General features: G+C 39.1%; 1 protein-coding gene across 2 annotated transcripts in view; it reads left to right on the top strand.

Moving 5' to 3' along the window:
• The window catches only part of DSP (desmoplakin), a 42,665-nt gene that overhangs the window by 2,402 nt on the left and 25,702 nt on the right, over positions 1 to 14,561 (top strand). For both annotated transcript variants that reach the window (XM_070405769.1, XM_070405770.1), the window contains exons 2-4: positions 9,882 to 9,984; positions 12,355 to 12,503; positions 13,221 to 13,395. In XM_070405769.1, the coding sequence (XP_070261870.1) occupies positions 9,882 to 9,984; positions 12,355 to 12,503; positions 13,221 to 13,395 (427 nt within the window). The remainder of the gene's footprint in view (positions 1 to 9,881; positions 9,985 to 12,354; positions 12,504 to 13,220; positions 13,396 to 14,561) is intronic.

Below are 14,561 nucleotides of genomic sequence, written 5' to 3'. Positions count from 1 at the left end.
CTGGAGTTTCCCCAAGCCTGTAGGGCCTGCCTCAGCGCTTCCGACCCTAGCAGAACTGAAGGATTAACATAATACAAAATTACCCGCAAAGGCAGGTTTCTGCATTTTAAAATAATGACGCCTGACGGAAGGGAGGGCTTGCAGCCGCACCAGCTTTCCTGGAGGCTTTCTGGTTTCTGCGGAGGGATTTGTCACACCACCCACTCCTACCGCCCCTCGCGAAGGTGTTTTGTTTTTAAAGCACAAAACCAGCATGGAAACCACTGGTTGAGTTTAAATTCATAACTTATTGTGAAAAATTGCTATTTTAATAGCTGAATTGGATTGGTGGCTTTTGAAGTGCTCAGTGTTTGTGTTTAGCCCTTCCCTAATAAACTGATTTGAGTGTGTAGAGAGCTCAATTCTTTTTTTTTTTTTTAAAGTGACTTCAAAACATCTTTGCTTTGTCCTTTCCGTTAATAACAATTGTCATTTTTTAGGACCGTATTATATCTAACTTCTAATTCTCCTTCTTCCCTGACCTGTCTTCTTTATTTTAGGCTGGGTGGAATTTGAATCTATTTTCTTTAACTTCTCTGTTCTACTTGGTAGTTTAAAGTTTGGTAAATGTTATATGCTTGATAACATAATAGGTATATTTTTAAAAATATAAACTTTGGGTTTTTCTTATATAGATATTATATTACTATTGTTTTAAGGCAGAATTACTCATTTTATTCCTATAGTTCAAATAAATTACAAACCTGTAGTAAAATTTGGTGGCCAAGTGACAGAGTCCCACAGCTAAATCTTTCACTGATTAAAGTGTGGATTTTATAAAATTAAAAGCCAAATATAGTTATTAAGCTTCAGAAATATGGTTATAATACTATTAGTTTTCTCCAGAACTCATGATTTCAAAACCAAAGTGCATGTGATCACTATTTGACATATAGGGTGTCCCCAAAAGTTGTATACACACTTTGGATAATTATAGGGGTAGTGTTTATTAAAATACATTTCATTTTCAAAGCTGAACTGTCAGCTGCTAAAGTGTATATACATTTTTGGGGACACTCTTAATATTTTGTTTGTTTTAAACTACCTTTTAAAAGAAGCCTATATATTTGCATGAAACAAATAGGTCCATTTGCACTGAATTAGAGTCAGAGAGAATGTAAGGAGTACAAACGCCTCACCTTTCTACTTTAGAGACAAGGAGATTAAGACTTGCCCCAAATCCCAGTCCACTCTTGGCTGAGTCGAGTGAGAAGCCAAGGCCTCTCCCCTCTGTCCAGCTGTCATCCTGTGCCTTTAAAGCAGTGGTTCTCAACCTTCCTAATGCCGCGACCCTTTAATACAGTTCCTCATGTTGTGGTGACCCCCAATTTCATTGTTACAAATTGAACATAATTAAAGCATAGTGATTAATCACAAAAACAATATGTAATTATATATGTGTTTTCCGATGGTCTTAGGCGACCCCTGTGAAAGGGTCGTTCGACCCCCAAAGGGGTCGCGATCCACAGGTTGAGAACCGCTGCTTTAAAGAGTGTTCCTTGTGTGTTAGTTCTGTACTTAACACAAGGAAAGTATCTCAGCGCCATTTCTTCATTCATTTAGCCAATATTTACTAAGCATCTGCTGTGGTAGGTGTTTCAAATGTGAACATAAAAGGCTTCTTTAAAGGACCACATGCTCTTTAAAGGAAAGTAAGTACACAGTACTATAATACCAAGGATTATGGACAAGAAGGGTATAAATGAGAGGCTTCATAAAGAGACAAGATAAAAAAAAAAAGAGAGAGACAAGGTAACATCTCTAGTAAGACTTTAACTAAACTAGTAAGATTTTATAAAGGAAGTGGTGTTGAATTAGACCATGAGTATTTATTTCAGCTGGTAAAGGTGGGCGGGCAGAGAGCGTTCCAGGGGATGAGAACAGTGGAGAGGTGGAAAACCAGGAGCAAATTCAAGGCCTGTAGAGGGATGTCCTTTCTGAGCCTTCACTGTACCTGGGGAAGCAGTTAAGAACTAAGGAAGAAGGATTTGGTTGGAACTAGTGCCTGAGAGACCTTGACTTCATGGGGGAGGGGGGTTTGGATAGGCAGAGGGGAGCCATTGTAGATTTTCACTGAAGCGGGTCAAGGTCTCCTGCATGAAGGGCTTTTGCACTGTTTCTGTGGCCTCAGTGTGCAGGGTAGCATGAAGTGGGGAGAGCTTACAGGAGTGGGTTGGCATAAGGAAGTAATTATACCAGTGAAGGAGGGAAATGACAAAAGTCTGATCGAGTTTGGTGGCAGTGTGTCAGGAAAGTAGACATTGCTAGGTGGAGGGGCACCTTCAGCAAAGATTTGGATGTGAGAGGCAAGGGAGAGTCTGCGAAAATGGGCTGAGAGTTGGGTGACTCATAGAATAGATTTTCTAAAAATTTTTCTGGGAAATGATTGCAAAGTAAGATTCAGTTTAGCTTAATATGTGCAGATAACAATTACATGGTTATTAAGTTTGAAAAAGTTATATATTTTATAAAAAAATATCAGATCAGTGGTTAATAATAGTTACCATCACCTGGCAAACACTTCTATGATGTGCCAGGTATATTATGTATTTATTTCAAATTCGGTTAATCATGACAAACTTCCCATTTTACAAATGGAAAACTGTGGTAAAAGTAGTTAAACGACTTGGCCCTGGTCACACAGTGATTGAGCGACATTTAAATCCAGCATACCACAATGACTCAAAAAAAAAAAAATCAAACTATCCAACTGTAGTGATTAGGATTTATCTCTTTTATTTGTAAACTCTTCCATCTAATAGGAGTTTTAAGTCATTAATTTGTTGCATTCCTGTGAAATATTTATTTCATAATCGTTGTGTTCTTTCATTAATACTCCTGTGGAGTTTCCATCTGCTTAGGAAAACAGTCTGATGCTACACTCAGCCAACTAATGGTTGGTCAGATCTACAAAACAGCTTTCAACAGTAGTTAATTTTTTTTCCCTAAATATGGGCGTAACTCATTGTTACTCAGGTGATTGAGATGTCCTGGGAAAGAAGAAAAACTGCTGATGCCCCTGATGCCTCAATGCTGACTTCTTAGGGTGGAGCAAAGGAGGACTTGGGTGTGACTTGGAGAGTCTCACTCAATTCTCCGCTAACCAGTCTTTCCAGAAGGTGTGGTTCTAGAAGAGTGCTTCCTCAGTCTGGAGGCTTTGGCACTTGGACGGCTGCCCCACCCTTTGTCTTCCTCTTTCTCCCTCTTGCACTCATGGGAAAATGGTCAGGTGCGGTTCTGATGGCCCACGGACCTCAAGGCTCAGTGAGCCACTCATTGGAAGCAACGTCTGTCCTGTAAAATGCTAGTGCAGCCCAGTCATTTATACCTTGGGCTGGAAGGTCCAGGGCCTTCGAAGACCTCATGAACGTGACATCTACATTTCATGAAAATGACAGCATGTTAGTAAGAAGTCTAAGTTTTTGCTTGGAATTAAAATTTTTGACACACAAACATAATGTCCCTTGCTTTATCTGGTACCCGAAGAAAATTTAAAAAGGAGTTGACTTCTTGATGGATAATCAGATAACTTGTAAATGATTCTTTTAGGCTTCAGAATAAATGTAAGTTTTCATATAAAGAAGTAGTTCAAAATAGAAATCCCTATTTTGACATTGAATTTGTAAGGACCAAGTATTTATTTGTCATCACTGCTTAATAAAGGAAAGGAACACATCTTTTTCTGAATTTCCTTATTCCTTCAATGCCTTTCTTTCATGCTGTTAAAATGTATCACTATCTTGGAATTGTGTTAAACTATTATTTGGGGATCTTGTAGATAATTTTAGGAACCTCTGCAATGTCTCACACTTAACACTCAATCCTTTCCTTTCCTTTCCTTTCCTTTCCTTTCCTTTCCTTTCCTTTCCTTTCCTTTCCTTTCCTTTTTGGCTTCTCATCCCACTGTTAATTTGCTGCAGGATATCCTTAAAATTATGAACTGGGACAAAAATCAAAATGAAATTTAAGAACCATGTCATATCAGCAGCAGCCACCACACAAGAGCTAGCTTGCAGTGAGGATTTAGTTTTTGCTGGGCTTTGCAGACATTAGTGGCTCAAGCATCTGGCAACTGCAGGAGGTGGGTGTGCCTCCACGTTGCAGAGGCAGAAACTCCAGGCACAGTGAGTCCAACTTGCTCAGTATCGCAGACTGTACAACCGGAAGTGGCTGGACAGGGAGTGGGCTCCAAGTCTGCCCTACTTCAAAGACCTTTTGAAGTAAATGATATGTGATCTGTCTTCCCCCACCCCCAATCCACCCAAAACAGTGCGAAAATAATAAACATGGAAAGGAAATGGAACTATTATGAGAGTAGTGATTCCAAAGCTCCTGGGTTAGGACAACAATGAAGAATCAGAGGGAAGTCCTCTTTTTAAAATTTATAGGAAAAACCACCCTTTTTTGCTCACTGTTGGGGTGGGAATGGGTAGGGATAGATGTGCTACCTGATTGAGCTTTGGAAATTGGGGAAATGAGATGGGTGGTAACATCCTCATATCAGTCTTTTATTTGACTTTGTTTTTCTTCTATTTTACTAAACCAAACAAACATACATGAAGCACCTTCTGTGTGCAAACTCTGTGTTGTTAGGTGCATTCAGGAGTCGAAGGTGTGGGACTATCTATGGCACTTTGATCTCCAGGAGTGGGGAAGACAGGTGTGTAAATAGTGGAATGAGGGCAGAGGTGTGTGTGTGAAAGCTCAATAGAGGAGGCAGCATTTGCTCTGCAACTTCTGGAGGATGGTAGAGTGTTCAGTGAGTCTTGGAGCTAGGGCATTGTCCTTAAACAAAGAAGTTAAAATATTTTTTTTACAGATACCACATTTTTTTTAACTTAAGATTCTTTTAAAAACTAAAAATAGTATATGTTAAAATGGTTTGAAAATTATAAAGAGCTAAGCAAATTGGTTTTAAGATCAATATTAGTGCATTATATGATTATATTTCCAACAAATATTTATTGAGCTTTTCTGAGGCCATTATTTCATGAAACTGAATGCAAAAAGACATGATACCATTTCTGGCATTTGTACAGGACCCTACATTGATGAATAGATAAAAGAAAGACTGGAGAGAGAGAGAAAGAGATAGAGATTATAGAGGGAAGAAGAAGTGGGCAAAGATAGAGATGAAGGAAGGGAAAGAAGGAATCCAATGGTTGAGAAAGTATATATACAAAAGAAATACAGAGTTAGGTGGTATGGGCCAAGGGTCTAATAAACAGAATAGGTTGTTATAAAATTACTTTTATAAAACAAGGAGAGTAATTATTATTATTTAAAAATATTTTTACTTTGTAATGCTGCATGCCTCTCTTCAAAATAATTGTCCTTGTTCTTTTATACTATTCTTGGTAACAAGTGTTAAACTAATGCCTTCAGATAGCTAATTTTGGAGTCATTTTTAAAGAAAAGAATGTTACTTAGAGGTGGTAAAATAAAACACACAAAGCTCTATTATATTGTTCACATGTTCATGTGCTCCATCCTTGGATTAAAATCCAGAACGTGTTTTCCTTTTAGCCACAGACAAGAGATCTTAAGGCAATCTGTTGGAACCATACTTGTTTAAACAAGTCTTAGAAGGAACTTAAGAAACATGAATCATTTGTCTTTGTGAGTTTGAAGATAAAACAGAATTTCAGAAAGTTAAAAACTTTTAAGAGCAAATGTTATTTTTTTAAGGACAGCTTTTAATTTTAGCTTAAGAAGTCAATTTTTTCATTGATTTGGCCCAAATGAGCTTTCCTTTCCTTTCCTTTCCTTTCCTTTCCTTTCCTTTCCTTTCCTTTCCTTTCCTTTCCTTTCCTTCCCTTCCCTTCCCTTCCCTTCCCATCCTTTCCCTTCTCTTCTCTTCTCTTCTCTTCTCTTCTCTTCTCTTCTCTTCTCTTCTCTTCTCTTCTCTTCTCTTCATCTCTTCTTTCCTTTTTTCTTTTCATGCCATCTTTCATCATCATGCCACTGAAATGGGATTTAAAAATTGAACTTCGAGTTTGTTAGTTCAATCCTAACATAGATTAAAATCTCTGCACCCCTAACACCTATATGTACCAACATTGAAAATTTCTTCAAGGCAAGAGATTTTTAATATCCTTACACTCTTGTTCAATAAGTTCATTTATTTAAAAATTATTTTTTTACATTTGATAGAATTTTGCATTTTCCCAAAGTACACTCAGTATATGAATTGAAGTGGAAACTTACTATCAGTAGACAGAACATAGACTTTTGGATTATTTTCAAAGGAGGAATGAGTTTTATAAAATAGAGTTATAGAAAGCTAGAGCTAGAGAAATCTTAGATACCGTGTAACCTAACAGATGAAAAACTGAGGTCTAGAAAATTTCTGAGATTAAAAAAAAAATCTAAAATGTAATGAGGTCAATAAAAATAGGATGTGACTTACAAATTTTCAAAAGACACACAACTTAAAAAAATGCAATGTTCCCTGAAGCAAGCTCTCCTGGCTGTCATGCTGAAGAATCCAGCTCTGCACAGTGTTGAGTGTCTGACACCCGACTGACCCCATAGGTCAAAATTCTTTCTATCTGCACTTCCTCCTTGATTTGAGTGCAGCCAGTTCTGTGTGGGTTCTTCAATGGGCTGAGGCAGCAAACTGAAATGTGAAGGTGGGTTGTCTTTCCCACAGTCATTAAACCTCAGGGCCTGTGTCTCCCTTCCTCCATTTCATTTTGATGACCCGAGCTCTTCAAAAGGTTCCCTTTCTCACCTAGGTCAGCTTCCAAAGGGTGTCCTTAGCCATTCTCAGACTGAAGTGAGATTCTGACAGATGAAAGACGGGAGAGGTTGGTGTTGCTTTAAGGACCAGACACAGTCTTCAGAAGTTATGTATAAGATGAAATTAGGTTAATCAGATCATAGTTTTCTATAGACAAATAGCAATACCAAAGATTCCTCATTACATTTGGGAGAGGTTGGTGTTGCTTTAAGGACCAGACACAGTCTTCAGAAGTTATGTATAAGATGAAATTCGGTTAATCAGATCATAGTTTTCTATAGACAAATAGCAATACCAAAGATTCCTCATTACATTGTTCTAACACGTTAGCTTTCCATTTTTTGACCCTTTCAGGGATTACATTTTTGTGCATTCAATTCCTCTTTTCTACATAGTTATTAATCTGTTTACTAAAATGTCAAGCAAAACCCATAGGGTCTTAGTGGATATCAAGGGCATGTGTGATAAACTTATGCAAGTCCTTCAGTAAGCATGAATAATTCTTTTTAGTATTATTAACAGCATATGAAGTTTGTTTGTTTTTAAGTTCAGATGCATGAGAGTGAGGGGAAGCAGATAAGATGACTTATCTTAATAGACATGTCAACTGCTCTCTCTAGAAGTAGGAACGTCTTCTAAAAGTCGGATGGGACCAAAAAAAGAAAAATGTGGAAAGTTCACTATTTTAAACCAACCTTTAATTGCCTCACCTTTCTTTTTCCTGGATACAGTTAAGTGTCCTATACCTAACTACTCTAGAAACTGGGTAAAAAGAAGCTGGTGAGTTTTATATTTTGTTGTCAAATGAATTTAGTCATAAACTAGCTTTAAAAAGACATATGTACACTTTGGTATATTCATTCACAGCTGAGTTGGTCTCTCTTTTTTAAAATACATTTTTATTTTGGAATAATTTTAGATTTATAGAAGAGTTGCAAAGATACTGGAGAGTTCTCATACTCCTCACCCAATTTCCCCCATCTGCCCCTGCCTAATAGCTCGGTTTATGATAGTTTTGCAGGAGTGCATATTATTAAATCATTTAAGAAGCTTGGACTTTCCATTATGCTAAGGGATAGCCCTTTCACTTATGTCCTAGGGACCGGCAATCTTTGTGGGAGTTACCCTGTAAACCAAATAGCTGAACAGAATTACTAAATGTTTCAGAAGAAAGGTTACTCTCATCTCCCTTCAATGAAAGAAAACAAATGTAATTACACAGGACCTTCCTTATTCCTTTTCCATCCTAAGGTTCTCAATGAGGTTTCTGTATTTCTGAAGTTTTTCTCCTGTCTCTTGAATTTCTTCCCTCTATTTTATAATAAGTACATTTTGGAAAGTGTTCTGGTTCTAAGTCAATTGGAATTTTGTGCAAGTTTAGACAACCGAAGCAGTCCTGTTTATATCTCAGCGGGATGAGAAGTGTGCCAGATTTCCCGTGTAATTCCGAGTGGAAGAAAGACTGACTGCATTCATGGGGGGTGTGGTGACCTGGTTTTGATAGGTGGGCAGTGCAAGCGGCACATCGGCACATCGCCTGGGCCTGCCTGGAGGAGCCATGTCATCACCTGGGAGTGGTTCCCAGGGAAAGCTTGGGTCCTCACCCACACACACTCAGCTAGTGCTGGCTTGTTGGGGAGCCTTGCTTGCAGGGAGGGACCACATGGGTGGGTGAGAGAGAAAGTCGGTGAGTGCTTCCTGATGTGAAATGACACAGAATGAGGCCTGGTGGGAGAAGTTCCCATGTTCTTGTGATTTTATCCCAAGTATGCATAGCACAGCCTGTGTTTTTCAAACCCTTTTTTTCAAACAGTGAAATTCTTTCTTTGAAACATTGACAGACATACCCACCCCAGACACAGACACAGACGCACAAAAGAGAAAATCCAGTACATCAAACAGGTATCAATCAGTTTTATCTACAGGCGGCTCTGGCCAAAAGCCTGGGTGGCTGTGACGTCTCACGAGGGACTCAGGCTTCTTGTAGCCCATTCATGAGGCCTTTTCCCGATCATCAAACAATAATTTAATATGCTTTAAATCTGTCTTAAACTGAACTATAGTAGGCTGTGCTGCGGCCTAATGTATCCAGGCAAATTAAAAGTAAGACTGTGTTATTATACCTTGCTCTTTTTACTTACATCTGGTGCAAATTAAATTCCTGTAATGTCTTTCTTTAAAATATGGAACATCTACAATCTTTCTTCTTAAGCACCACTGTTGTTTTAAGGTTTCTATCACACCTCTTCCAGAAAAATGCTTCATTTGACATGTACATGTGAATGAGCACCATTGTAGAGAAAAATATTCTAGGATCATCTTGAAAGGAAAAGTGGCTTGTTTTTTGCATTAAAGATGCTTAAATATCCATCACTTTCTTCACACCATTATTTCTTTACTGCTGTTTTCTTTCCCTGTGATTACAGAAAGTATTTTCGTTGAATAAGCTTTTCTCTTGTCTCCTACTATTTCCTGTAGCCAGACTTGCCAGTAACACCTTTATGCTCTGAGGTCTTCCCCCAGGGGTTTGGGGGCTGGGCTTTTTGGATAGTGGGGGTCAGAGAGGGGGTGGTGGTGGTGGTGGTGGAAGGGAAGCAAGAGGTGTGATAGAGAAGCTGCCAGAAATGTGTTTTTACAACTCAAAGGACTATTTCTGGGTTGGACCTTCGACCTGGAAAAAAAAAAACATACACACACACACACACAAATAACTTGGTGTTAAGGTCATTATTGAGCTAATTAGAAAAATTTGAAAAAGTTCTGTAGAGTAGAAACTAGTATTCAATCCATTTTAAATGTTCTGATTTGAGAACTATACTGTGGTTATATAGTTGAGTATCTTTATTAGGAATTTCATGCTGAAATATTTTGGGTTGAAGGGACATGACTGTTCTCAAATGGTTCAGAAAAATGTATAAATGCACTTTTACATACAGAGAGGGGGGAAAAGGTTACTCAGCAAATGTTAACAATTGGGAAATCTGGGCTAAGGGACTGCCAGGAGTGTTTTGACTCCTTTTTGCCACTTTTCTGAAAGTTTGAAATTACTTCAGAATTGAAAAAATCATTCATGCCTGCTTCGTTGTGTTTGTCTCATCAGTCAAACTGGAACGATATCCAGGCACCAGAACCAGAACACCATCCAGGAGCTCCTGCAGAACTGCTCGGATTGCTTGATGCGGGCTGAGCTGATTGTGCAGCCGGTAAGCTTTCTCTTTCTCAAGTATCACCCACGCCCCGTTTTGTTCCCGGTTGGCTTACTCTCCTCGCCCTCACCTGTGCGTCCTTATTCACTGCTCTCCTTCACTCAGTGTTTGGAGATTATCTTTTCAAAACACGAGATAGGGATGTATATCTTCTTAACCTGCTTGTAATGTTGGTTTAACAATGGAAACCAGTTTTTTTTTTTCCAACAAATGTTTGCACTGCAGATTGCAACAACCTGTTGGAATTCCAGCAACCTGTTGTCATTTATTTTTTAATACTTTCTTTTCCTAGAAATGCTGTATGTCACTGCATTGTGATGTACACCATCAATTTAATAAGTTTTTTTTTGGGGGGGGGGGGGGAATAACCATATTGTAAAAACAATTTTATTTGAGAAACTATATGTTAAAATAAGCTATTGAAATTTGAGGAAAAAATGGTAACATTTATGAAAGCCTTATGATATTCCTTGATGTTACTGAGAAAGCTATAATCCCATTGGAACAAGCTTAGAAATCACGGGTCCCATGATGCTCTTCCTGTTTAAAGTGTTTATTTTAAAAGACGGTAATATTCACATTAACTCTGAGTTTGCTAAACACAGGCTAAAAAATGATGGGGCCAAAGCCACTTTTTCCATCCCTTCCCAATTTATAGTACCTCTTCAGTCTCCTTGATGCTAACATTAATTAATGCACGGGCTATGTCTGGAATCTGGCTCATCCCACAGGACCCCTGCTAAATAAAAAGAGGGATTTATCAAATGAATTTATATATCTCTTTCAAGACTATCTTAATGTTCTAATTTCTTAAATTTAAATAATGCATGGATTCTTGTTCTGGTTTATTTTTTCCAGTTATAAAGACAACTTTACTTTAATCCATGTAAAAAGGTATTTGGGGCTCAGCAAACCAACTTTGTTCTAGTTCTGGCTGTTTCAAGTACCTGATTTGAAATACACACCTCTAAATGTTCACGTGAAGTATGGAGTTTCCTCAAAAAATTAAAAATGGAACTTCTGTTTAATCCAGTGATCCTACTTCTGGGAATATATCCTAAAAACCCTAAAACCCCAATCAAAAAGAATGTATGCACTCCTATGTTCATAGTAGCATTATTTACAATAGCTAAGATTTGGAAACAGCCCAAGTGCCCATCAGTAGACAACTGGGTAAAAAAGCTGCGTGACATTTACACTATGGAATATTATGCAACTGTAGAAAAGAGGGATCTCTTACCCGTTGGGACAGCATGGATGGACCCGGAAAATACTATCCTAAGTGAAATAAGCCAGTCTGGGAAAGACAAATATCATATGATCTCACTTATTTTTTTTGGAATCTAATGAACAAAATGAATTGATCAACAAAATAAGATCCGAAGCATGGAGGCATGGAACAGGTTGATATACCTCGATGTGGGGTTGGGGGGACAAGAAGAGATAAACCAAAGAACTTAAATACTTACATGCATAGCCCATGGACACAGGCAATAGGGTAGTGAAGACCTGGGGGGTTAGTAGAGGCTCGGAGGAGAAAGGTAAAGAGGGGAGGGGGATGGTAGATATCTGTAATACTATCAACAATAAAAAATGTATTTAAAAAAATGTTCACATGATTCCTTTACAGAAAGCTGAGCAGGGGCACTAGTGACTTCACTTTGAACACATTCACACCCAGTCCTGGACAGTTTGCGATGGCTATGGATACGTTTTACATGTATTTCCACAGATTTACATAGCATCGTGTTCTCATATGTATATGCACTGAGGTGCAGTGATGTCAGGGAAATGTACCCTGTCCACTAACACTTCTGTTCAGAGAAATAAGGGTCATTTGACTGAAGCCGAATGAAAGCAGCAATTCCAAAATTCTAGGTAAAGCTCATGTACGGCACTGAAGCATCAGCCTTTCTATGTGAGCAGAGGAAGCTTCCTTTTTTAAAAAAACCTTTTTATTGCAAAATAATTCCAGATTCACAAGAAGTCTTGGGTACCCATCACTCAGTTTCCTCCAAGGTGACGTCTCACATAATCAGTGCATCATCCAAACCAGGAAATCCCTTGTCTGAATGCAGTGGGTTAGAGAGCTTTCTTTTTAAGAACTGAAACATTATTTTCTCATAAGATGCAGCAAAAGTTTAGTTTGTGTGTGAAAGACCTTAGCTAGTGTAATGGCGCCGTGTTCTTACCTCAGAAATATTCCCATTAGCTGAGAGTTGTGTGTAAATATGAAAGATAGGCATTTAAGATACAGAAGAGAAGGAAAGATCAGCAATCTGTAAATACACTTTTAAAAGCCTGGTGAAGATTTAAAGTACGGTCCACAGGTTTTGGCTAAAGACCCTCTCATATCCTTTCTTTTAGGAACTGAAATATGGAGATGGAATACAGCTGGCTCGCAGCAGAGAACTGGATGAGTGTTTTGCTCAGGCCAATGACCAGATGGAAATTACGGATAGCTTGATCAGAGAGATGCGGCAGATGGGCCAGCCTTGTGATGCTTATCAGAAAAGGTATTCCCCAGAGAGCACGAATGCGGGAAAATGTCACACAGCCAGTTCCACTCAATCCCGGGACCCAGGTCTTCTCTTGAAAGAAGCACCGATATTCACAAGGACAGGCTCGCTTATTTGGTATTTTGCATCTTTATGTCTCTCTAATCCAAAGTGACTAAAATCACCACCTTCATCTTTTGTGGAATCACAAAGTTGCCATGAGAATTGAACAGACCTGCCTAAGAGGGTGTGTATTTTGAAGAGTTGAGTTAGAAGATGTTCACTGTACCTCTCTTGAGGGGACAGCAAAGGCCTTTGGCACAACACTTGTCTTCTGAGAGTCTGATATCAAGTCAAGCTCAGTTTAATGAAAACAAAATTGAGAGTCTTAGAGTTGGAAATGCAGTTTGAAGCAGAGACGTGCAGCCTGATTTTGCTCTCAGTGTACCTGGAATTTTGCTCTCAAAATTCCCATGGTGAAACTCATGAGAAAGCGGAAGGTGTGGCCAGGTTAGGCAAAGCCAAGGCATGTTCTATGATATTTCAGGCTTTGAGTATCGTAATACCCTGTATTTATGTTCTTGTATGTGATCAAGATTCACATCAAGTGGTAAAGAAAAATATTCTTCAAATAAAACATTTGTGGCCTCTACACTGACACAAAGGAGACTCAGAAAAGGGGTGTTTTCCTGGGCTGTTTCCTGTGCGGGGATAATTGTCTTCCTTTCCTTTCAGACTACTGCAACTCCAGGAGCAAATGCGGGCCCTGTACAAAGCCATCAGCGTCCCTCGAGTCCGAAGGGCCAGCTCCAAGGGTGGTGGAGGGTACACCTGTCAGAGCGGCTCCGGGTGGGATGAATTCACCAAGCGCCTCACCAGCGAATGTCTGGGGTGGATGAGGCAGCAGAGGGTAAGTAAGCAGCTTCCAGAGGGACACGGCTGTTCTCAAGCGTTCCAAGTCTGTAGGCCAGGGGGATGGACCGGGCAGGGGATGGACCGGGCAGGGTCAGCCCTGGCAGTCAGGAGCACAATGGGTGTGCTGACCCTCAGCTGGCAGCAATGACTTGCTCCTTTTGGAATTTTCCTCCTATACAATTTGAAAGTGGGCTTCTATTTTGAAATGTATGAAACTTGTCAGTTCTTTTCCCCTGGTATGGCTCAGAGAATAAGCCTTATTGCTGTATAGCCAAACTTTATCACACAGGTAATATTTGACAGGGATAATTTAAGTAGTAGATTTTAACTATCTAGCTCTTTCTGTGCACAACCAGAAAATCATCTGTTGTGGGACTTAATGTGCTAACACACTACACTGATCTCCTTGAGTGGTAGCTGATCTCATCTGTGTCGCTGATAGGTACTTAAAAAACAAAAGAATGTTGTGGAGGCTCATTTAAAATGTTAACAAAATTGAAGGAGCTGGAAACTAGCTAAAACTGGATATTCTGGTTTGGACTCACTGACTGCTCACCTCCTATTTTGAAGTGTCAGCTGTCTTGTGCAATCGCAGGTCCCTGTGTGTGGGAGTAAAGTGAAGTCATGGCAACACAAGTGTGCAGAGCCTTCCCGAGAACCGGAGTTTCTACAAAGTATTTTTCAATGTTAATTACTATTTTGTTGTTTTATGTGGTAATTATGCACTGTAATGAACAGGTGGCAGTAGAAATGTGCCATAATCATGTCGATGGGAATTTTATAATGAAAACCTGCACTAGTGAAGCATCCGTCTCTTGAGAAGGTGGATACGTTAGAATGATAAGTTGTGGGGAGATTGTTTGTTATGCAGTGTGGTTGTGGTGGTAAGAAACACTGGTTTTATTACTTGTTCTTGGACCAGTTTAGCAGTGGTTCTAAAATCTCTTGACAACCTAAAATTTTTTGTATGTGTATTTTCCTAAGTGGTGAGGGCTTAGGGGACTACATAGTCATCCGTTACTTTTCCTCCCACTTATTATAAGGGCTATATAACACTATTACAGGAGGCAGGATAAAAGTTAAGTTATTAATCCCCGATACCTAAATACAAGCCTAATTGCATGTTTTCAAATTCCGTTCTACTTTTTTAGTTGAGGTATA

The sequence above is a fragment of the Myotis yumanensis genome, unplaced genomic scaffold (assembly GCF_028538775.1).
Source record: "Myotis yumanensis isolate MYYU_CA2020_CCGP unplaced genomic scaffold, mMyoYum1.0.hap1 SCAF_2, whole genome shotgun sequence".
NCBI lineage: Eukaryota > Metazoa > Chordata > Mammalia > Chiroptera > Vespertilionidae > Myotis > Myotis yumanensis.
Note: the sequence above shows the minus strand (reverse complement) of the source record. Positions and strands in the feature narration are given on the sequence as shown.